The sequence below is a fragment of the Mustela erminea genome, chromosome 6 (assembly GCF_009829155.1).
Source record: "Mustela erminea isolate mMusErm1 chromosome 6, mMusErm1.Pri, whole genome shotgun sequence".
Lineage (NCBI taxonomy): Eukaryota > Metazoa > Chordata > Mammalia > Carnivora > Mustelidae > Mustela > Mustela erminea.
The window spans coordinates 27,148,125-27,174,170 of NC_045619.1; the positions used below are offsets into that span (position 1 = coordinate 27,148,125).

General features: G+C 33.6%; 1 protein-coding gene across 1 annotated transcript in view; it reads left to right on the forward strand.

The window, feature by feature from the left end:
* The window catches only part of EEA1 (early endosome antigen 1), a 120,188-nt gene that overhangs the window by 33,545 nt on the left and 60,597 nt on the right, over positions 1 to 26,046 (forward strand). Inside the window, exons 3-10 of the mRNA XM_032346783.1 lie at positions 9,627 to 9,751; positions 10,334 to 10,388; positions 10,487 to 10,552; positions 13,562 to 13,601; positions 14,524 to 14,637; positions 15,242 to 15,363; positions 16,306 to 16,461; positions 24,019 to 24,135. Of these exons, the coding sequence (XP_032202674.1) occupies positions 9,627 to 9,751; positions 10,334 to 10,388; positions 10,487 to 10,552; positions 13,562 to 13,601; positions 14,524 to 14,637; positions 15,242 to 15,363; positions 16,306 to 16,461; positions 24,019 to 24,135 (795 nt within the window). The remainder of the gene's footprint in view (positions 1 to 9,626; positions 9,752 to 10,333; positions 10,389 to 10,486; positions 10,553 to 13,561; positions 13,602 to 14,523; positions 14,638 to 15,241; positions 15,364 to 16,305; positions 16,462 to 24,018; positions 24,136 to 26,046) is intronic.

Below are 26,046 nucleotides of genomic sequence, written 5' to 3' on the forward strand. Positions count from 1 at the left end.
TGCTCAGTGTAGAGTCTGCTGATCCATCTCCTTCTACCTCCCCACCCCCACCTCGTACTCTCTCTTGTTTTCTAAGAAAATTAAATAATGAAAAAATACTTTAAAAAAGATTTGTTTATTTATTTGAAAGAGAGAGAGGGAGTACAGTGGGGGAAGGGGCAGAGGGAGATGGAGAGGGAGAATTCTGGGGAGAGAGAATTTCATGCAGACTGCCCTCTGAGCACTTTTCCTGATGTGGGAGGCTGGATCTTAGGACCCTGAGATCATGATCTGAGCCAAAATCAAGTCTGACACTTAACCAGCTGAACTATGGAGCGGGCCCAAGCTTTTATATTCTTCAGTTGTTATCATTAGGATGGTTGTTCAGACTCTTTAGTATAATGTGTTGCCAGAAACAAACATCTTTGTTCACCCTTTATCCCTTTCTAGTCTGCCTTACATTCTTAGTACCCACTGAATTTTCCTGGTCCTTTGGGTCGAGAAGGAAGGCTTTTTTTCAAGTGTCCATTGAAGTTTTTAGGTTGCCAGCTTCTTCAGCCCCCAGTCTGGAAAATATGAGGCAAAAGAAAACCCATAGTATTTATCACTGTGTCAGTCCTTGATCCTGAGTCTCCCTTCTCATTACTTTTCAGAATTTTCTTATGTTTGTTTTATATATAATGTCTAGGGATGTTAGGTATACTTAGCAGGAGAAATTGGGAAAAGCATATCTATTCCATTTTGTCTGCATCAGGAAATCTGACCATTTTAAAAGTTGGATTATTTATCTTTTTATTATTGAACTGTAAGAATTTTTTTTTTTTAGTCTATTCTGTGTACAAGTCCTTTGTCAGAATATTGATTGCCTCCTTTTTATCCTATTGGTTAAGGAAGGTTTCCTGTCTTAGGCTTATAGGAATTGCTGAACATAAAATTAACCTGACACTGGACAGGTTGAAATCAACAGCAGTTTTTTAGTCACATATTCTCATGGCCCAGGAAGACACTGTATGCCTTGAAGGGCCATATGAGGATTGAACTTGGGAACAAAACTAACAACTATGGGCTGTGAGAGGCATGGTTTATGATACCAAGAGGGTGAGGTGCAGGAGATTATGGTTCCTGCAGGAGATTATGACTGGCTTGTTTGAATTATTCTCTGGGCTGGCAGGGAACTGAAACCTGCTACTTAAGGATAAGCAGGCTCTGTGAAGAGGAGGGCATTTTGTTTTTGTTTTTTTAAGATTTTATTTTTTAAGAAATCTCTACATCTGAAGTAGGGCTTGAACTCACAATCTCAAGATCAAGAGTTGTACGCTCTACTGACCGAGCCAGTGAGGCGCTCCAAGAAGACGATTATTTGAGTAGAAGATTCTGTCTGTGGGAGTAGAGTGGGAAGGGTACTTGCAGTTAGGCCATTTGAAGCTCTCCCATCACCGGTCAACAAAGCGGTGTGTAATATTGGGCCATAGTTTTCGACTTTACACCTCAATCAGATATATGTAGTGTGTATATTTTTTCTCAGTCTGTGGCTTGCTTTTCATTTTGTTAATGGTGTCTTCCAAAGAGAAGAAGTTTTTAACTTTCTTGAAGTCCAGTTTGTCAGCCTTTTCTCTTATGGTTATTGCGTTTTGGGTCGTTCTACAATTTTTTATTTTTTTGCCTACCCCAAGATTGCAAAGACTTTCTGCTACGCTTACCTCTGATATTTTGGTGTGTGTGTCTAAGTCTATTATTTATTTTAAAATATTGTATGTGATATGAGATAGTGGTTGAGGTTTTTTTTTTCATACGGATATCGAAACCAGTTCTGTATATGGTTGTTTCAGTATGATTAGTTGAAAATGTTCCCTTTCCCCATTGAATTAAATTTTTCTTTTTGTGAGATACCAATTGACCTTATATGTGTGGTTGTATTTCTTTACGGTCTTTGATCCAGGAATACAGAAGTCGTGCTTTTAAGGTGTGCCAAGTTTGTTCTTATGTCTGGACTTCTGCATGCTGATCCCCAAGCCTTACCTGCTCTTTTTTACTTTTTTTTTTTTTTTGGCCTGGTTAATATCTGGTTGTCCTTTTATTTACCTCTTTACAGATAATTACTTTTTCAGTAAACTTACTTGACTCACATGTGGAATAGATGCTTCTTCCATGTGCTTCTGGGGGATTGTATTTTCTATCTTTTTGGTAATGATTATTATTCCAAGACTCATTTATTTATCCAATATGTATTGTCAGACACTATTCTGGATGCTGGAGATATGGCAGTGAGTAAAATAGTCAAGAATTTTTGTCATTGTAGAACTTACATCCTAGTAGGTGCAAAGGCAAAAAACCCAAAACATACTAGAAGTGGACGGAGGGAAATAATTGGTGTTATTGAGAAAAATAAAATAGGGAAGGAGTCATAGAAAGTGTTTTGGGTGCTTGCAGTTTCAAATAGGATTGTCAGGGAAGACTTCTCTGAGAAGGGAATAGCTCAGGAAGGACTGAAGGAAGTGAGGAAATGAGTCATGTGGGTTTCTGGAACAACCATGTTCTATTTGTCTGGAACAAGTAGAAAGTCTCCGAGGTGGAAGCCTTCCGAGCGTGTCAGAAAAGGAGCAGGGGACTAGTGTGGCTCCAGCGCAGTGAGTGAGGAGAGGTTGGATCTGGGAGGTAATTAAGCCACCTCATGCAGGGCCTTCTAGGCCTGCCTTCTAGGTCTTTGTACAGACTTCGGTTTTTTACTCCTGGTGAGATGGGAAGCCCTTGGAGAATTTTGACAAGGAAAGTGACAAAATTTATTTACATTTTTATAGGATACGTTCTTGCTGCTCTGTGGAGAATAAAGTGTTGGTGAGGTAAGGGTAAAAGCAGAGAGGCTGTTGGAAGGCTGTTGCAGTCATCCATGTGCAGTGTGGGAGTGGCTTGGGTCAGAGTGGTAGTAGTGAAGTCCTAGGGTTCTAAAGGTTTGAAGGTAGTTCTAGTAGGATTTCTGATTAGTGGGGTATAAAATGTAATTATTTTCTTTCGCAACTTTTTCAAGAAGCCTGTAAGCTTCCTGAGGGTAGGATTTTGCCTTATTTACCATTGTGTTCTCAGCAGTGTAGCATAATAGCTAGAACATAGTAATCACACTCAGTACATACTTTTTGAATGAATCATTAAGTGATTGTATGTGGAAGCTTATAGTGAAGAAACCAGTGAAGTGAGAGGCAACGTAAATCTATCATGGCAAAAAAATGCAATGATGCAGTCTTTTAAGTAACTATTCTATAGTTCCAGCATTTTGGAATGTGGTTGCCTGAACATAACTCTTTCATCAGTAAACAGAAAAAATAAAAAGAATTCATGTTCCTTACTTTCATCCCCTTGCTAACCTCTTAAGGGTTGTTAACAAAAGGAATAATGATATTAATGATAACTAACATTGATTGTTTTATTTGTATCAGATGCTATGATAAACACTTAGCATCTATTATCTCATTTAATTATCAAGATTTCCCTCCCCGCCCCCATATGAAGTAGGTGTTACTGTTACATTTCACAGATGAGGAAATTGAAGGTCCTATAAGCTACTAAGAGTGGTGTGAATCGAGGATTCAAGCCCAAGCCTAGCTTGTAACTGCTTTCCTGCCTTGCCTCCCACTTTGGGAATTTCTTTATAGTCCTTGTCTCCTTTGCTATTACCCCAAGTGGCATTAGTGACTCAAGGAACATCCTAACTTCCCAGTTCTTGATGTTTGTAATTCTAGTGATCTTTATTCTTTTCTAGCTTCTCAAGTTCATGGTAATACTTTTCACTTTATTATTGGGCAGAATAGTTTGACTTGAGATGTTAAAACTGAATGTTCCCATTCCTTACAACTACTTACCCTCTCAAAAACTTTCTCATAGTCTTACTACTACTTTGGCCTTGCTGAAAATTTCAGATTTTTAATTCCTGTCTTTTCTTCTGCTCTTTCAGCCTTTCCTGGCTTCATTTTCTTTCCTCTCTAACCATGTATCTAGTGACAGAATTTTTATTGAGCACTTAGAGGTATCCACTAAGCCTCTTATCTAGAGGAATAGGTGCTAACATTAGCCCCATTTTGTAGATGAGGAAACCGGCATTTAGCAAAATAGAGTGATTTCCTTAAGGTCATAGAGTCAGCATTGGTTGGATCTCAAATCCACATCTATTTTTGACACAAAAACTCCTGGCGTTTATAACCTATTATCCTTCACTACAGTCTTCATTTTATTTACTTTAAACCATAGATAGTGTGGTAGCCCCCATTTTAAAATATAGATATTGTTAGGTGTTGGGTATTAGGGAGATTGATTTAAAATGATTTTATTTGGCTCATGAATTTAGAAGGAAGGGTCCCCTATTGAGAATTATGGGTGTGGGCAAAAATGGGATCTTAGGCTAGTGGAATATGGTGAAGATTAAAAATTGCTTTCATTTTAAGTACTCCTTTTGTTGAGAATATTATCTCACATAAAACTGTTTGTTGTAACTGTCAGTCATTTCTTGATCTAAAATTAAAGTTAACTTGCCAGTAGCTCTCAGATAAATCGGCTCTCAGATAAATAAGGACAAGGTGTCCTAAACAAAAAGAGTAATTAATATTGCAAGTAAAGCAACTGGTAATTATAATAAAATTGAACCAGTGGGAATTTCCAGCATAAGGATGGAAGCTGCTTTTAGTCATCCTACTTTGGATAGATCTTTCCCTTTTTGTATATAGTTACTATGAAAATTTTCCTTACATATACTGTAAAGAGATATATTAATTATTTTCCTGTTGTGTTATATTTTGATTTATAAATAACTTTTTATGTGCATCCTCCTAAAAGTTGTTATTTCACAGGGTTTCATCTGTCCATTATGTTTGAAAAGATGTATAACTGCTATTGATTTGTCGGAGCATTACCAGCAAGTGCACGCTGAAAATTGGACAAGAGGACAGGAACTTCTTAATGACTCCAGTGTTATTGTGGGTCCTGTATATTTTGCTTTGGCAGCTTGGTTATGGGTTGCTCAAAATAGTTTTGTTTTTCCTTGCCTCGGTGTTGCTTAACTTTTTATGCTACAGAGGGAATATGGATTGCTTTAATTATGCATGCTTCAAAGAGGTTCAATAAGGAAAACAGGCTCTTGGGAAGTTGGGTTGGTTGCCCTTACTCTCTGCAGCTGTCTTTTTGTGAATCTGTAAACAAATATAAAAGCTTAAGTTAATATTTTTGTATAAATTTTGCCATGAAATTTGAAATGTAAAGTGAATGATACTTGATTTCAACATCTATAGGTTATATCTTTATTATTTAGTTAATGCTAATGAATGTTTTAAGATGTTTTAGGTTAAACTGCTTTTACTCTTATATAGAAAGAGGATTTAGCATATTGTTACTGTTTTTATTTGAGATCAAATAGGGCATTAGAATTTGGATCTACCATTGTTTCAGTCTTTGTTTTGACACCCTGGACTTGAGGAAAGTGACAGAATGGCACAAACTCCTCATTAATACTGGATCACCCACATGTTTCTCTGTCCTGGGTGGGACTGGTGTATGTCTATGACTGAGGGTGGAAGCCGGTGAGGGGAACTATTGTCCGTTTGCAGGCTGGCAAAAGTTTCTTAGTGATCTCAATATATCTGTTTCCTTTGAAAATTACTGCAATATTCTAAAAATAAAAAGAAACATGGCTTTTTTCCCTCCATTCCTTTGCAAATCTTACAAAAGAAGGAAACTTTTTGTACCCAGAAAGACCAAAAAAAAAAAAAGATGTTTGTATTTCTGTCTGGCTGTTATATATATAAGAAAAGGATTTCATCAAATATTTATGTATTTAGCATATTAATAGAGTACTTCTTATGTACCATGTATTTTGGTAAGTAAAGGAGATAAAAAGGTAAATAAGTTATGCTCTCTACCTCAGGAAATTTCTCTGATGAATATTATTTGCAAAAAGAGTGCAGTGGTGATTCAAGTTGAGGGGAACCCAGAAAAACTTCATTGGGAAACAGTTAAACCAGACATTTTTTAGGGTGGTGGGGAAGATGGGTACATTATAGGAGGACACCAGTTAAACTAGATAACTGGTGCCAGCAAAGAAAGAGGCATAAAAGATTCTTAGAGCTCTCCTTAGAACTTTACCAGTTGTCTTCCTTGCAGAAAATCTGTGTCAGCTTTTTTTCTTTATGGGTTAACCAAAATGAAAAGACCCAATATCACCTACTTATCACTTAATTAAGAACTTTCTTTTTAATTGAAAGAACTCTTAGTATAGCAGGGATACCATAAGTATCAAGTTAGGGAAAGTTCTTAGCTGCAGTGTATCTGAGAAAGGATTAGAGATAACTGAAACTTAAGAGTAGGGGACTTACTGTTTTTAATCTTAAGTACACTGTGTGTGTGTGTGTGTGTGTGTGTGGTGTCTGTGTGTGTTTGGAAGTTTGGAAGGATCAAAGGAAATAAATGTAGCTGGTTGTTTTTAGTATTTTATTGTTTACTAACAGTATTTTTATGGAAGTTATTGACCTAGTTAACTTCAGTTCCCTTGAAGGTGGTTGAGAAAAAATAGAGAAGCAGTCTTGTAATATCCAGAATTAGTATTACAGGGTCCATTAACTAAAGATCATGTATTCTGTTCATGAGACATTCCTCAGATACTCACTCTGAGCTTATATTACTGTCATTTTAAAGATTTTATTTATTTATTTGACAAAGATCACAAGTAGGCAGAGAGGCAGGCAGAGAGAAGGGGAAGCAGGCTCCCTGCCGAGCAGGGAGCCCGAGTTACTGTCATTTTAAATGAGTGATGTGGTTTTAATAAACTTTTTTCTTTATCCTTCCCATCTATATCAGGCTAACATTATTAGATATAGCATGTGAATAATTTTAAGAAATGATTGTGAAAAGTCAAAACAGGGTATAGGAAAAAACTATAAAATGTTGGGTACAGAAATGAAAGAGGCTAGAATTAATAAAGTCACCCACCCATTCAGTGAAGAATACTTATGTCTCTGAGACATCAAACAAGTTTAATATCATCTATTTAAGAAGATGAGAAAGTATATGTATTTTAGAAAGATTTATTTTTACTATAAATGTCTCAAAGTTATTTAAGCATGGGCAATTCACTTAGGTGAATCATCTGGAGAATTCACTTAGGTGGGGTTATTTCTATAATTAAATATATATTACTGAATTCCTAAAATTTCTCTTTAGGGATGAATCAGTTCTTTCTGGAGTATTAACCTGGTAATATTTAGAAGCTTTAAGAAGCTATGGCATACCTTAATGTGATCATTAGCTTTCTTGAATCCTTAGATATCTAGATGCAAAATCTGGAAGTAGAGACAGTACTCAAAAAGCCAAAGTTACAAAGATTAAATAGTGTAATTGGTATGTGGATTCTCCGGGGAACATTCTAATTTGTCTTCTGATTACTAGTAAAAGCTGAGATGCAAAAGAGAAATGACGGACTAAATAGTATGGAGGTTGATATTCTATTGCACTAAAGGCATGTTAATTACAAGTTCTGTAATGTTAATTACAGAAGTTCTAAGAATGACAAATTAGGCATAATGTGGAGCTGTTACGAAACATGATGGTAGATAATAGATGGTTTTTGAAGAAAGAGCATAACATCAGCTAGATTAGCACATAGACCAGGAACATTCATTCATTTAAAGACAATGCTGAGCATCAAATATCTCTGCAGCCTCAGGGCATCATTCAGATGTCCAAAGGTGCATCATTAATACTGCTCTTTTTGCTCATTTCAGGAGTTTCATTGGAGATCATTCTGTTCATTTACCTGTTGTGCCCCTGCCCCTCACTCTGGCTCTGTGATCAGGACACACCTCTGTTTCCCAATTGCAGCACAACTGTTCAAACCTCTTTCCATACCTTTGTTAGAATGCCTTTCTTTTATTTCTGACAAGTAACTCCTACTCATTCTTTAGTACCAAATTCCAGTGTCCAGTGTCTAGTGTGTATACACATATACATAATATATATGAGTATCTGTGCATTTTTTGTAAAGCAGTAACTCCTGCCACAGGCAGATTTGAATTCCTCTTTTCCTGTGTTCCTGTAGTTCTTTATATCTACTTGTATTGTACCATTGTCTGGTAATATTTGTCTATGTATCAGTATCCTCAGTATACAAGCCTTGGTCCTGCCACACAGCATACATAAATGAGAAATGACGATGTGCTGTTTTTGTAGCATCCAGAGAAGGAGAAGTTTTTAATTAATTTTTTGGTTTTTACTTGTTTCAGAGTATTTATTACTTTACTCAGGCTATCTCTTGGAAAGTTTTGTAATTGGCAAGGTGTTAAAGCTCTTCTTTTTTTTTTTTTTTTAATAGAGATTTTTATTGATTTGAGTGTGTGAGAGAGAACGAGCAGGGAGGAAGGGTAGAGGAAGAGGGAGAAGCAGATTTCCTGCTGAACAGGGAGTCAGATCAAGTGGGACTTGATCTGCTCATAACCTGTGGAAGTTATGAGCTTAACTTATGAGTGGAAGGTAGACGCTTAACCCACTGAGCTACCTAGGTACCCCTCTTCTGTTTTTGTTTTTGTTTCTGTTTTTTGCCAAATTCTGCCCTGTCAGGTTCATTCATACTTTTATTACTTATTTATTTATGTTTAAAGTAGGCTCCATACCCTAGGTTCAAGTTGGGGCTTGAACTCATAACCTTGAAGAGTTGCATGCTCTAATGGCTGAGTTTGCTGGTTGTTATTTTATTTTATTAAATAAATATTCAGTGTAGAAAATACAGAGTATGTTCAGAAATACTACACTAGCCATTATGGAAAAATGGATGAAAATCTTCAGTGTGTTGTTTATTTAGTGAAAGTAGAAACTTGATGAGCTACTAAGCATAGTGCTGGGGGGAGAAAGCAATATATGCAAAGAAATGTGGGATACCATGGTGTGTTCAGAGAATATAAGTAAGTCAGAATAGTTGAAAATGTCAGTAGAGTTGTACAGAGTGAGAGATGTTCAGGCATCAGAGTGATTAGGTCATTGAGGGAATACTCATGCTGGACCTTGTATGCTTTAGTCATATAATTCTGAGATTGTTTATAAGCGTTTAATATTTTATGGGACTATTAACTTTAGGCTTTTACAGTGTTAATCTTAGGTTAGCAAGGAATTTACAGTATATACAGTAGTACTACAATACTTCTCAATCATTATAGATATTCTGTGATAATTATAAATTATTTACTATATTACCTTTTTCCTTTAGTGATCATAATACTTTGTTTTTAGTTTTTTTGTTATCATTCCTATGAAGTAGATTAGGGCAGATATTATTTTACTAAGGGGCATATCTAGAAAGAGAGAGAGAGGACATGATGGTAGATCTTCTCAACTAGTCTTCTAGATTAGAACTGTATTCTCAAATTAGAATTCTGTATTCTAGCCATCAATTTATTCAACCTAAAAGATGGTTTTAAGGGTTTTTTTCATATTTCATAAACTTCAACCAGAATAGACAGTGATGTACATTTACACAATACCAGATTTGGGGCTTAATGTCATAAATTACAGTCTACTAATGGCACCATTGGTATAATATTTGACTGTATTTCATAATATACAAATTGCTGTCTTCCAGTATTAAACAGAATTTTGTAAACTTTTTCTGCCTCTTTCTACAGGGTTTCATATGTCCCCAGTGTATGAAATCCCTTGGATCTGCTGATGAACTTTTCAAACACTATGAGGTAGTTCATGATGCTGGTAATGACTCAAGTCATGGAGGAGAGGCTCTTGCTCTGAAGCGGTACAGTACAATCGCTTTGAAGTATATGATGTTATGAGTGCATGTGATATTATCTGTTTTGTGTGTTAGGGCCCAAGTAGTGTGCTTACTGTTCTTTGTCAGACTGTCTCTGAGGGAAGGACAATAGAATATGAGAAGGTTTGATAGGACTCAAGGAACAGAAAGAAGCCAGAGTTGCCTGAGCTGAGGGAATGAGGAGGAGGGTATTAAGGCAGGGTCTATACTGTCCAGATTGTATAGTCCTTGTTAATGAGTTCAGATTTTATCCTAACTGCAATAGGAAGCTATTAATACTTATTATTGGGAAATTAATGGGAGTTATTTTGTTTCTGGCTCAGGCTCTTAATGATTATATCATTTCAGTGGTAAGGTGTTTTTCCATTCATAAACAGTGACCTTTCAGAATAAAATTATTTTTCTAAGGGGTATACATAAAATTCTATGTGTAAAATTCTAAAACCTTTTTTTTTAATTGAGAAAACTAGAATATTAATGTATAGTCACTAGCCATGATTTATTAAGAGACCAGGTTATTAGAGGACGTTAACTATTAATTCCTTTTTTCCCCCAATTTATGTTTAGAGATGATATAACACTACTTAGACAAGAGGTCCAAGACCTTCAAGCTTCACTTAAGGTAACAATAAAAATGATTATATTTGTTTATTTACAGTGTTTCAGATAATAAATCTTTTGAAATTTACTAAATTAAAATATATACTTTTTTCTCCTTAGGAAGAAAAATGGTACTCAGAAGAATTAAAGAAAGAATTAGAAAAATTTCAAGGGCTGCAGCAGCAAGTAAATGCTTTTAAATACTTAAAGTGTGTTTATTAGTTGTTTATTTTCATTGTTGAAAATAAGCATTTTGTTAGCAGGTGACCTGTAATAAATAACTTCTTCTAATTTGTTTATCTATATTTATAGCCTTGAGTGTATATCTTTTGTAATTCTAGTGAAAGCAAACAAATAATTGGGAAGCTAAGATGTAGTTTCTTAAAGATGTTTCATTAAGAATCAGTTACCTGTGGATTTTTTTTTATACCAGGCTGCATTATTCTAATTTTCTGACAATATACCTAAATTACTGAAAAATACAGGTTCAGACAATAGTGAAATTCTTCAGAGCATTTGTGTTGTGACAAATTAGAAATCACTAAATTGTCTGTTAGTAGGGAAAGAACTATTATTTACTTTTTTGTTTACATTTATGCAGATTATTTGAAAATGTAGGGGAATGGTTGTATTAACAATTTTAGTTTTTTTAAAACTAGTGTTATTTTTAAAAAACAATAAAAATATTTTTATATATATGTACACACATACATGCACATATACACACTGCTTTATATAAAAGTAATGCATAGAAAAAAACCCAAAATCATTGGTATCAAAAGTGGTTACTTTGGAGTGAGATTCTGTTGATATATTGTTTAATGTATTTTCTAAATAAATGTCTTGGGGTGCCTGGGTGGCTCAGTGGGTTAAAGCCTCTGCTTTCATCTCAGGTCATGATCCCAGGTTCCTGGGTTCCAGCCCTGCATCGGGCTCTCTGCTCAGCAGGGAGCCTGCTTCCCCTCCGCTCTCTCTGCCTGCCTCTCTGCCTACTTGTGATCTCTGTCTGTCAAATAAATAAATAAAATTTTAAATAAATAAATATCTTAACCAATTATGATTTTTATATTAAAATTATATTGGCTTTTGGGACACCTGGATAGCTCGGTCAATTAAGTATCTGCTTTGGGCTCAGGTCATGGACCAAGTCCTGCATCAGGCTCCCTGCTCAACTGGGAGTTTGCTTCTCCCTCTAACCCTTCCCCTACTTGTGATCTCTCTCTCACTCTCTCAAATAAGTAAATAAAATCTTAAAAAAATAAAATTATATTGGCTTCTGTATTACAGTTACATAAAGAATCATAGAATAATGAATTTTACCAAATATAGTTCTTATTTGTAAGAATAAAGTGGATACCCTTCAACAATAGTTCTCATTTTATTAAGTAATTAGTGATCCCTTTGCATATTAGTACATTGTGACTCTTACTGCCTTTTTTCAAGATTTTATTTATTTATATGAGGGAGAGAGAGTGCGTGAGCAAGAGAGCACAAGCAGGAAGAGCAGCAGAGGGAGAGGGAGAAGCCGACTTTCCACTGGGCAGGGAACCTGATGCAGGGCTCCATCTCAGAACTCTGAGATCATGAACTGAGCTCAAGGCAGACACTTAACTGACTGAACCACCCAGGTGCCCCTCTTTTTGCCTTTTTGTTTTTTCACCAAAAATTTCCATTTGGACTAAAAAAAATGCAAATAAACGAATAGCAAGCTATCAGTCTTATTACTTCTCACTTCTGCATTTGAGGTAGGAAAGACGTTTTTAGTAATCTTTCAGTTCATTTACTCATGTTTTACAGAGATGCCATTAACAATTCACAAAACATGTGCTGTATTTTTTTTTTTTTGTACCTGAGAACAGAGGAAACTGTTTACTACATTTGAGATGACTTTTTCACATTTAATAAATAAATTCTCCACATTGCAAGATGAAATTGCCTTGATTTAGGAAATTTACTTTTGGAGGCAATGTATTTAAAATATTGATGATTTTTAGCACTAGTATGTCTAAATCTAATGTACAGGAAAATAAAAAGTCAGATATACATTGAGATGCCTTATTAAACTCTTTCAGATATGTATACTTTTTTAGAAATGTGAAAATAATGACTAGGCAATACAGTGTTTTATTTGTAATGCACATAATAAGTTAAACCTTATGGAATATATTCTTTATTTCTGTTTTTTAAAATGATGATTTATAATTCCAAATTAAAAATTTGTGCTTTTAATGCTAAACTTTTTAGTAATGATAGCTTCATGGCATATATTAGTTTATGCAAAATTTTATGTTATAGGATTGAATCTTTTTTATATTTTTAAAGATTTATTTATTGGGTGTGTGGGTGGCTCAGTTGGTTAGACATATGCCTTTGGCTTGGGTTATGATCCCAGGGTCCCGAGATTGAGCCTGCACTGGGCTCCCTGCTCAGCGGGGAGCCTTCCTTTTCCTTTTCCCTCTGTCTACTGCTCTGCCCACTTGCTCTCTCTCTCTGTAAGATAAATAAATCTTTTAAAAAGGAAGAGATTTGTTTATTTATTATTTATTTGAGAGAGAGAGAGAGAGAGAGATCGGAGCTGGTGGGGTTAAGGAGGGGGGACAGAAAATCTCAAGCAGACTCCACACTGAGCAAGGAGCCTGACATGGGGCTCTGTCCCAAGACCCTGAGACCATGAGCTGAGCCAAAACCGAGAGTCTAATGCTTAACTGACAGCCACCCGGGCGCCCCTATTGAGATTATGAATCTTATCTGCTGACTTAAGTATTGGTTTTAGAATCTATGTTTATAAAGATAATAATTTATGTTATTTTTAAATCTTTACTGGTGTGTCTGGGTGGCTCAGTCAAGCATCTAGCTCTTGATCTTAGCTCAGGTTTGATCTCAGTGTTGTGAGTTCAAGCCCAGCAGGGAGCCTGCATTAAAAAAAAAGTATTTTTACTGAATTTATGGAATTTAAGATGCTATCTTATTGCAGGATCCATTAGAACTAGTGACTGCAAGTAGATAATTATGCCAGTCTGCCTAATGGTACTTTAGAGATCTGGAAGATTGTGAACAGGTCAGAATGTTATCAAAATCTTGCTACTTACCTCACAGAATGTGGCTTTTAGAGATTTTTTGTTTTTTCACATTGACAATGGTAATAGCATTTTCTTTTCATTTTAATGTGTTTGTTTATGTCTTATTTTCATTGAGGAGTCTAAGCCTGATGGAATGGTGGCAGACTCAGCAGCAGGTAATTTTACTTAAAGCAGATGTTTTTTCATTTTTCTTTTTCTCCTTGCTTCTTCTTCTTTTTTACTTTTTACCTTTTCTCTGATGTCTGCTACATAGATTTGTATTATGGTTATACTTTCTGGCTCTGAAACAGTGAAGAGAATAGTTACATTTTAGATTTAGAATATTGCCTTTGAAGTTCATAATTTAATCAGCCAACAAAAATCTTAGTGTTTTCTTAATTCGTTATATTCTGTAGTTATAAATAAACTCCTAGAATATTACATGAATATAGTTTAAAGAAAAGTTAAAACTATTTTAAAGAGTGATGTACTCCTTTTCTCTTGGAATAAAATGATGAAACTAGCATCTTTGTAATTGACTTTAACTAGAGGAATGCTCAATGAATAATCAAAATTATATTTTGAGGTTAGCTGTTCTATTTACTTTCCCTCTGAAATCTTTTTATGAGAATGAAGTATTAGGAGTTGACTATATATTTTAATTGATTCTTTTATTTTGTATAAGACCTTGATTTTTAACCATTTCTAACTTCATTTCTCATTATAATAAATTTTAGAGAGGCAGAATATATTCTGCTTTGGTTAGTTGATGGTCATAGGAAAATAACAAATGTGAAATCAAAATAATCTTGAAACAAATATTTATGGATTATTTGGGCATGATGCTAAATATTCTTTTCATTTGTTTTATATGCTTATAAATTATGAATTTATGAATGAATTAAATGAATTCTATATGCTTAATTCTTGAAATGTTGATATATTCTATTTGCAATTAGATGATAGACTCCTGTTGATTGTGTTTTTTTTTCATGTTGATTATCTTTCCTATAATGATTAGGATATAAGTAATAACAATTTAGGAAATATAACTAGTATTAATTATGTATTTGAATAACTGTGATACTTTTTTTGTAGAACTACAGTCTTTGGAACAACAATTAGAAGAAGCCCAAACAGAAAATTTTAATATTAAGCAAATGAAAGACTTATTTGAACAGAAAGCAGCCCAACTTGCCACTGAAATCGCAGGTAAACTGAATCAGATTTTTTTAGCTAGTACATCAGCCTTCTTAACCTTTTTACCATTATAGAGCCTAGAAATAAGGCATTAATTGTGTGTTAGTGTGAGAAGGCATTTGTTATATACTATGGTGGTGATTACTAGAATTTAATAGTAGAATTGCTATAAAAATTAATTTGTCCTCTTACCTCCTTTCAAAGGACTGATTTTCTCTGTAGAATTCTTGAAATTTAGAGAAGGTGAATTTTCTTTTGGGGTATGCTTAAAGATTAATAGGTAACATTTTGAAGAAAAATAATATAGATGTAATATTTGGTTATGCTATCAATTAGCATATTGATACATTAACAAGCTAATTCGTAATAGTGTTGTGCTATATGGAATTTATGTAGACAGAAACATTTGATTATTTTAAGTTCATCATTTCATGTAATCAGAAGTTAAAGTTACTCTATGTGTTTATGGTTATGTAAGGAATGTGAATTTGAATTAATGATATATAGGTATGCATTGTGTAATATGCAGGAATTTATAAATATATAGGACTTCATAAAACTGTCCTTTCCTAGAGTTAATGTCATAAAACTAATATTTATAACTCTTTTAAATTAGATATAAAGTCAAAATACGATGAAGAAAGGAGTCTTCGAGAAGCTGCTGACCAAAAAGTGGCACATCTGACAGAAGAATTAAACAAAGAAACAGCTATAATTCAAGATCTGAAGACTGAACTGGTAATTTAGAAACCACTTATTGGAATGTACTTTTATAATTTTCCAAATTAAAAATGATATATATACTCTGGTGAAAAATTTTAAAAGCATAGCTTGTCTAAAATCGAAGAAATAAAAATTCCATATATTAATAGGATTTTTTACATAGAAATGGAATCTAGGATGCAAAATTTATTACCTTAATATTTTTGTGTTTCTATCTTAATATTATCTTTTTGCTTAGCATTTTCGCTGTTTCTATCTTAATGTTATCCATCTTTTTGCTCTTTCCTATCTGCATCTCTGATCCTGACCTTTCTTTGCACTTTGGTTTTATAAATCGACCTACTTTTAGGATACTCCTGATTGCATTTCTAGCTTTCATTTCAAATTCAACAAATGTAACATCAAGTCATCATGTTTCCTCCTCAACTGTGTTTCTGTCATTGGTATTACACATCTTCAACAGTCTCCCAAGGTTTAAAAAGCTTGAATCTGCCCTTGACTCCTTTCTGTCCTTTATTTAGGGTTCAATAAATATATCAATAAAATCAACCATATCCAGTCTGCAACAAACCCTAATTATGCTTACATCAGCTCCTTTATTTTTATTACCAGTTTTCTAGGATAGAAGATGAGGCATTTATGCTTCAAAATGTGACATTTATCAAGTGATTGTTATGATCATTGGGTGTAGTTTGTGAAGGAAAAGAAAGCAAATAAAGCACTTAGAATAATTGTGAATTTGCCGTTTTGCGCCTTGAGTGGTAATACTATTAAATAGGACATATGTTTTGGGAAGAGGAGAGGCTTGTTGGTGGAAAGCTCAGTGGTCAATGTTTGCAATTCAATAGTTGATATCAAAGATTATTTTCATTTTGATGTCTTTGTAGTAAAACTATATAAAAATGTGTGTTCTTTTAGTTTTCTCACCTTATTTTTTAATGAAAATGTGCTCTACAGCTTCAGAGACCTGGTATAGAAGATGTTGCTGTGCTAAAGAAAGAACTGGTACAAGTTCAAACACTAATGGACAACATGACATTGGAATGTGAGAAAGAATCTGAAAAACTCAAAGATGAGTGCAAAAAGTTACAGGCAGAATATGCCAACTCAGAGGTAAATAAGTTCAGTATGCCCAAATGTGACTTTTGTTAACTTGTTTAGTGTATACTATTTAGTAAAGCCAACATTTGAGATTTTCCTGAGTGATCTGTCAAAACAGTATTTGACTTTCATTTGCTCTGATGATATTTGTATGTAATCAGTCTAATCTGAGAGACAGTATTTAACTTTGCTTTATGTAGCTAGACATGTAGAGAAGAATGTGTAAGAGTATTGTTTTATTTAATAAATGATATATATTGTGGGGAGATAATATTTAAAGTTAAATTTGATCCAAGCTAGTCAATAAGTGGTAATTGAGTTTACATCAGCTTGGTAGAGGTAAAGGAAGTATGATTTCATTTTTTACCTTTACATTTTTTACCTTTTTACCTTTTCTGAACAACCAGAGTTGTTCAGAAAAAATATTTAGGAAAAACTTATTTTCTTGTAGGTTTGTTTCTCACTTACCAATTATTGAATTATGTTGTTGAAAGAAATCTTAAAAATCAGCTAAGTCTAACACTTTGCCCAGGATTCCCCTCTATAGATAGCATCTGATAAGTGATACTTACTTGTTAGGTATTCTAGGAGGTGCATATTTCTTTGTAGGTCAGTTGTTCTGTTGAGTTGGCATTTGTTTTACTGTAATTTACATGCACTGGGTCCAGTTCTCCTTAGGAATTACACAGAATAAATTGTTCCTTTTTTCCACATGAGATATTTGAAGACTGTTCATATTTACTGAGTTCTTTCTCTTCCAGGATAAACATTTTCAGTTCCTTTTACTATTGTCACATGACTTGACTTTGGCCTTTGAGATACATAATTATGTCAGTATATGACAAGCTCTAGGATATGTAATAAATATATTTGCTTAAAAATGCAAGCCTTTTCCCCTTATACTGTATTATAGAGGATTTTTAAAAATATATTAATAGTCTATTAATTGTTTTTAGTTCTTAAGCTCTCTTATGTGGAGCTCTGTTTTTCATATTTTCAGTTTAAAAAGTTGAGTTATAGTGACATTTCAGTTTGCGTTTCTTTCTTGGAATTTTAAAGCTAGTGACCTAAAAGCCACTCTGTTCACAATTAGTAATACAATGAGCTATGGAGTATAAATATTATAGATAACCATGTCATCCTTTTTCTTCCTCCTAATGGGAGGAAAGTTTATGGGTATTACATGCATAGACATATGAAACTTTATGATGATTAGTACTTTAGACTTTAAAGCTGCAGATTTCCTAAAAGTGATCTTGTAACCCAGTGACATACAACGCCACAGTTTTTAAAACAATTTCAGGGGGTTCATGAACTTACTGAAGCCAGTTAAACGGTTCTACTATGTAATCAAGGAGATGCTGAATCAAAGAAGTCTCATGAGGAAAAATCCCATTCAGATAATGTGAAAGCAGAAATGCTTGAATTTGAGTGAATTGAGTCATTTATTTCTGTGTTTCAGTAAGAATTATTTTTATTAAATCTGCCTTCCCACTAGTATTTCTCAAATTTTTAAAAAATTATATTCTCTTTTTGATTGAAAACATTCTTTTAATGTTGTTTGAAATTTCCAAACAAATATAGTAGGGTGACTAAAATTGAATCACAGTAATGACACTATTATGATATCTATTTTAAAGTACAATCTTCTCTGACCTTTTCCAGCTGAGAATTATGGAGTTACTTATTTACAAGTTCTTATTTACAAGTTACATATTTACTTGCTAGACAAGTAGAATTTGAACAGGGAGAAGAAATTTATATATTTACTTGCATTTTGGGAAAAATGTATGTGGGAAAATACTTCTGAGTAATATTTTATTTAATAATTTGTTTAATATGTAAGATTTTTGTACATTTTCATTTTTATTCATGTAGATTAAATTATCTTTATATGTTATGAGGTGGTCATTTAAGATGAAAAAGCATAACTGGAATTATATAAGATTTGGGAGAAAAGGATTTAGTGTCTTCCTGTACTGTCCTTCTGTCAACAAGGTTGATTGTGGGAAACAATGATTTTTTTTTTCTCTCAGAAAGATGTTTCTGGAGAAGAAAAATGGCATAGAAATCCATTCTGCACATTTTCATGAAATTTTTTTTTTAAATGTTTTGAAATAAATTTTAAAATAAATTTATTCTTGCTGAATAACGACTTAACATTTCATCATATTTTTAGTAAAACAAGGATAATATTTACTTTCTACATAATTAGCAAATAGGTTTGCAATGATTGAGACCTCGCATTATACTGAAGTCTTTAGAACAACTTTAGGAAATGGTAGACAAAGAGTCAGCGTAATATTATTATTGGAAACAAACTCTTAACTTTTTGAGTATTGCTAGGTTTTTGATACTATGCCAGGTACTTTAAATATATGGTCTTGTTTGTTTCTTTTAACCTATAAATGAAGTATTATGTTTGTTTTTTATGGAAGGAATCTGAGGTTCAGTGAAGGTAAATAAATTATTTAAGTGCATGCACTTCATGTAAGGAAGCTTAGAACTCAGGTTTTCTCCAAAGCCTGCAGTCTTTCTTTATCATTTTCTCTCATTTTGGGTGGTCTGATAATTGCCTTATAAGTAAATCTGTGCTATTAATCTTGACCTAATACTTACTGTTATTACTTTTTATATTTTGCCATATTGTATGTTATAATATTTATATTGAATACAACTTAAAATACTTTTGAATATGTCTCATACCATTTTCATATTAAAAAATTAATGTCTAGGTAGTCCATCTCATTTATTTATTCTTATCTTTTTATCTGTAACTCCATTTGTTTTTATCTTCTGCTTACTTTTTAAATATATGACATGTATTTTACTGATCTAATAAAATTCAATCCTATTCTCAAATTTGTTGGTGGATTGTAACACTTAGTGAAAAAAATTATTTTATATATTACTACTTCACAGAGCCTATATACTGTGTCTGAAACAAAATACATTAAAAGGAATTAAAGAAGCCAAAAATAATGATTGCTTTGGTATTTCTAATTGAGGTGGAAGACATAATCTAACATGTAATATTAAGGATGTTCTTATGTTCCATTACTTTCATTTATATATACCTTATGAATCATTGACAATTTTTTTTTTTTGGTCTAGATATTTTAGAAAAATAACTTATTCTAAAGCATTTGAAAATACTGTTATAGATCAGAAATTGAGGATTTAAGGGTTAAAACACATTATTTAAAAAAATATACATTATTGAAAATATCAAAGCTGTAATGAACTTATATTTGGTGTGGTCTTTAATGGAAATGATCTTTTAGGAATCTTAATGTATTCCAAATAAACTCATTTTAAAAGCTAAAATATTTATAAAGATGGAATAAAAATGATTATACTCATGCATAGTTATTAAAGAGAATACTTAAATGTCTTTTAAAAGTATGTAAATATCAGAGGTCAGATTTAACAGTATGTTCAGACATTTGTATGTTCATTGTGTACTTTTGTCAGTCTTGTCTTCCACCTTTCATCCATCATTTTATTATTTTTTTTTCTGCTTTCTAATGGAGATGCTTAAACTTGAGGTAATGTGTTTTTTGGAAGGCTTTTAATTTTAGTAATACATAGCACCTTCTATTGTCATATGGCAATTTTGTGTTTTAAGGCAATCTCAGAACTTCAAAGATACTCATTTTTTTAATAAGTAAATTTATAACCATCTTTAAATGATTATTTACTAATAGTAATATAGTATTAGAATAGTAATTATAATTCTAAAGCATTAGCTTTATCTTTCCTCAATTATATCTTAAATAATACCTTAAATACTTCCTTTCCTTAATTATTTTTTAATTTAAGATTTTTAGTAAAAATCCAGTGTTGAATTCAATAACATGGCTCCAAGGAAATGCAGACTATTTTATTGGGTCTGATATTGGGACCAAAAATTTATTAACTCCTTGGAGACAAATCACTCATTTCTTTAGTGAGTATTTTTTGAATATCTAGGGTCATCAACTATTTTAGGTGTAGGGAATACAATAGTGAGTAAGACAGAGTGCCTGCTCTCATACAGTTATATTTCTTTGTGGAAGCCAGACAGTATGTAAGTAAACCAAATCATGATAGAAAGTCAGTTAATGCTAAGTGCTATAAAGAAAAATAAAGCAGGAAAATTAACAAGTCAGGAAATGACAGATGTTGGCAAGGATGCAGAGAAAGGGGAACCCTCCCACACTGTTGATGGGAATGCAAGCTGGTGAAGTCACTCTGAAAACAGTATAGACGTCATCAAAAAGTTGAAAATAGAGCTATACTACTACCCAGCAATTGCACTACTACGTATTTACCCCAAAGACACAAATGTAGTGATCTGAAGGGGCATCAGCACCCCAGCATTTATAGCAGCAATGTCCACAATAGCTGAACTGTGGAAAGAGCCCAGACCTCCATTGGTAGATGAATGGGTAAAGAAGATGTGATATATGTGGAATACTACTCAACCATCAAAAGAATGAAATCCTGCCATTTGCAAGAATGTGGATGGAACTAGAGGCTGTTATGCTAAGCGAAATAAGTCAGTCAGAGACAATTACCATAGGCTCTCACTCATATGTAGAATTTAAGAAACAAAATAGAGGATCATGGGGGAAGGGAGGGAAAAATAAGGTGAAACCAGAGAGGGAGACAAACCATAAGAGGCTCTTAATCATAGGAAACAAACAAGCTGAGAGTTTCTGAAAGGGGGTGGAGGGGTAGGGCAATTGGGTGGAAAAAAAAAGAAAAATAAAGCAGGGTGTATGTATGGGCAGTAGTGTAGTGGAGCTGGCAATAATGTAGGACCTTCTTAAGGAGGTTATGTTTGAGAAGTAAGCAAGAATCAGTGTAAAGAATTGGGAGCGATCATTCCCGGGAAGAGGCAGTACAGCTATTAAAGCCTCAAGACACAGCTGAGTCTGGCCTGTTAGTGAGAAAAGTCAATGTGGAGAGGCATCTTTGTTTAAATTTCACCCATAGTCATATTTGAACAAGGGTTTTATTTATTTCCTTGCAAATTTTGACTTTTTATAATTTTTATTTTTTCCCCTATACAAACCATAATACATGATCATTGGAAAGATTACAGTGATTCATAAAGTAAAACAAGAAGGTGATTTCTGTAATTCACTCCCCTCCTCCCCTTCCCATGACTAAAATACACCTTTTGGTATAAATTCTTCCTCATCTTTCTTTTTCCACCCTTGAGTAAAATAAAAAATTTCAAATACTTGCTAAAAAGTACATATTTAGTGTGTAAAGGATAAATGATACACCTAGTATCTAGTTCTTAAGGTATTAAAATTATAAAATCATTTATATGAATGTATCTAAAACCTGTAAAATATAACAAGATATTTTGGGGTATTTTTCCTTTATATTTTGCTTGTTGTTTCTACATTTTGGAGTTAATTAGCAAATAGATAGATGTTACTCTTGGCTTACTATATCTAATATACTTAAATGCAGAATCATGGTATTTTAATGAAATATACTCATAATTTGTATCTTAATATATATTGTTATTTTTGTTTATTATGTGTTACTCTGCTAAATCCTTTGATACACAGTAATTTAAAATAGCCGAACTGTTCCTAATATTTCTGTTAACATCCATAATGTTACTAACAGAAAATGATCTGAGATTCAGAGTTGTTGGAAATAGCAGTTTGAAATAAACTCCCAATATCAATGAAAAGGTTACATGGTCAATTTAAGAAAGAAGTTATTAGAATATACCTTTAACTTGACTATAGTTAAAAAAACGAATATTTAAACATTTCCTTCTTTGGGGCGCCGGAGTGGCTCAGTTAAGTGTCTGACTCTTAATCTTGGCTCAGGTCTTGATCTCAGGGTCATGAGTTCAAGCCCCATAGAGAGTTCCACACCTATTTAAAAACAAGAAAAACCCCCAACATTTCCTTAAGTATACAGTAGCACATATCAGTTATTATTGAAACATGCTATATAAGCTGTAACTGTAAAGCAGTATGACACATTGCCTTTCATTGTATTAAAATTGGTTTATTTACATGAATGTTTTCCTTAAAAGGTCAGAACAGGACGATATCTCAGACATGCTGCCATGCTCAAAAATGCCAAAACATTTTTGAAATGTTTTTTAAAAGTTTTTAAAAGTCTTAACTGACTTTAAGACAGTTTGGAAAACACTCAAAAACTAGTTTTTTAACTTATGATTATTAAAATAATATAAGCCCAAGTATTTGATCATTCAGTTTAATTACTTAACTTCCTTTATAAGATGGTTTCCAAAACTTTAAACCAAAGCACTGTGATGGATGAAGAGATATATACCACCAATAAGAATCCTTTTTAAAAAAACAAAAAGTGTCACACATACTAGAAGGGTTTCCAAAAGAAGAGTAGTGGAAGATCTCTTGGCCTTATTGTCAAAATAAATTGGTAGCTGTCTAAGGTTTCTCCCTTAAAAATGAAAGTACTTATTTGTAATGTTGGATATAGATAACTACTAATGGGTTTATTAGGAAAGATTTTTAAAAATTTTTGTCTTTTTCATAGGCAGTTTATTTACTAATAAAGAATATAGACAATGAAAATGATTGTCGCTTTGGGAATGTAAAAAGTGAAGCCAATAGGCAATATTAGAAATATAAAGTTACTCTGTTAGTTTACTTTCAGGAAACCATACTTAAAAAGCAGTACTTAAGTCTCTCTCTACCCAGTTGAAACTCTCATGTGTAGGAAGTTTCTCTTTCCAAGATCTTTGATTACTTTTCTTTTATTTTTTAAATGATGAAACCATTGTCTTAATGTCATTAAAAAATGTTAAAACACATTAAAGCAAATTCACATCCAGCTGTTATACCTGATCACAGAGTGGCCCAGCTTAATGAAACTATATCAAATAAAACTATATAACTGCTTTGGACAAAGACTTAAAATTATAGTCAAAAAGATGATTTACCGCCTTTCCAAGGTGATTCTGTATTGTATGTTTGCATTTACTTAACATGTTTTTTAATTAAAAGGAAATTTCCTATAGAAATTGGGAGAAAAATAGCTTGCATATCTTCTTTCTTTCTTTTTTAAAATTTCATTTATTTATTTGACAGAGAGAGAGAGAGAGATCACAAGTAGGCAGGGAGGTAGGCAGAGGGAGAGGGGGCAGCAGGCTCCCTGCTGAGCAGAGAGCTGGATGCAGGACTAGATCCCAGAACCCTGAGATCATAACCTGAGCCAAAGGCAGAGGCTTAACCCACTGAGCCACCCAGGTGCCCTGCATATCTTCTTTAAATTCAGAAGGATTAAAGTACAGAGTTTCAGAGCCAGTAAATTCAAATTTATAGTTTGATGCTGACTCAGACACTTAAAGTTGGATGCCAACTCTTCATTTCATGCAAAATGAAGTCGTGCATTTTGGTTAAATTTTCAGACATGCAGGAAAAAGAACTAAGTTGAAACTTCTAAGTATTTTTTCAATTTAACAACAACAGTGACAGAAATCTGTATAACTTTAAAACCTTTGGATACTCCCATTTCCTTTTCCATTTTAGTTTTCTCTAATTTTTTTTTCTTTCTTTTTTTAAGGCCACAATAAGCCAGCTAAGGAGTGAACTTGCGAAAGGCCCCCAGGAAGTTGCTGTATATGTACAGGAACTACAAAAACTTAAAATTTCACTTAATGAATTAACACAAAGAAATCAGGTGAGAATTTAAAAACTATATATAGTGGTGAATTGCTTTTATATATCTTAAATTGTAATCTTGTGTATGTTGTATATATATTGGCATGAATATAGCATGACTTATTCTGGTTTTTGAGTCTTTAAGGACATTCACATTGTTATGAAACCAATATCCAGAACTCTTTCATCTTGCAGAACTAAAACTTTGCACTCTTTGAACAACTCCCCATTCACCGCCGCCTTATATTGTATGTAAAGGAAAAACACTCCTGTGTGTCTCCTGTATTCTCAATACCCTACTACACCTTTACTTTTGACACCAAATGTATGTTCCTCACATCAACAGTTGTGTGACACCAGCTAATATCATACAGTGTAACAATTCTGACACCATTTACTTGGAGATAGTGTCAAATCTCACAGTTTAAGGGGTTAGTCCCACAAGACTGTTCTCCACCGCCCCCCCCCCCCCCGCCCCCCGCCATAACCAATTGAAAGTCCGGTTATTACCTGTACTTTGTACTAAATGACTATAAATAGGAGGCTCCCACAACCCTTACCTTAGATTTGATTAATTTTCTAGAGTGTTTCACAAAACACAGGAAAACATTTTACTTACCAGATTACTGGTTTGTTTTAAAAGATTATAATTCAAGAACAGCCAGATGGAAGAGATCCATAGGGTAAGTTGTGTGGGAAAAGGCATGGAGATTCTGTGCTCTCTCTGGGTGCTTTCTTTGTATGTTCACCAACCTAGAATCTCTCCATACCTTAATCCTTGAGTTTTTAAGGAGGTCTCCTTACATAGGCATGATTGATAAATTATTGGCTATTGGTGATTAACTCAACCTTCAGCTCCTATCCCCTCCCTGAGGTAGTGGTGGGTAGGGGCAGGGGAGGTGTTGATAAGGGATCTGGTTGAAAGTTCTAACCCTTTAATCCTGGTTGATTGCTGTGGCAACCAGCCCCAATCTTAGGGTCTTTCTAAAAAATCACCTCGTAAACATAAAACTCATTGGTGGTTGAAAGGGGCTTGTTATGCATAAGCAAAAGACATTTTCGTTGCTCATATCACTTAGGAAATTCCAAGGGTTTTTGGAGCTCTTCCAGAAATGGCGATGAAAACCTAATATATAATTTTTATTATAAATTACAGTCATACTTTTGATGCACCAAGTTTTTGATTTGACATAATCCAGTTTCTTTCTTTTTGCTTTTGGTGTCATATTTAAGAAATCATTGCCAAATCCAATCCCATGAAGCTTTTCCCCTGTGTTTTCTTCTAATAGTTTTATAGTTTTAGGTCTTACGTTTTGGTCTTTGATTCATTTTGACTTAATAGCATAAGGTAAGCATTTAGTTTCGTTCTTTTACATATGGATAGTTTCTCTTGCACCATTTGTTGAAAAGACTCTCCTTTTCTGTGCTCTTGGCACCCTTGTTAAAAATAATTTGACTATGTGTGTGAGTGTTTTTTAATGGGCTCTCTGTGCTTATACCATTGGTCTGTATGTCTGTCTTTATGCCAGTACTATGCTATTTGGACTGCTGTAGCTTTCCTTAGTTTTGGGGACAGGGTAGGTAATTGTTAGTACTTTTCTTCTATGTTTTTACTTTTTTGGTGGTGGTGGAGTAGGGAGTCATTAAACCCTTTTATTGAACAGTATGGTGAATTTGTTGGCTTTGCTTCTTGAGTTGAACCTAATATTTTATTGAGCTATAACATGGGAAAAACCAAAGAAAAGAACATGGTAGAGGGGGAAAAAGAGACAAATATAATTAGCTGTAAATATCGAGCCTCCTACCAATAGCCAGGTGAATGAGCTTGGAGCAGTTCTTCCAGTTCCAGTCGTCAGAGACTATAGCTTTGGCTCACAGTTTACTACAATGTCAGGAGAAACCCTGAGGTAGAACCACCAGCTAAGCTGTT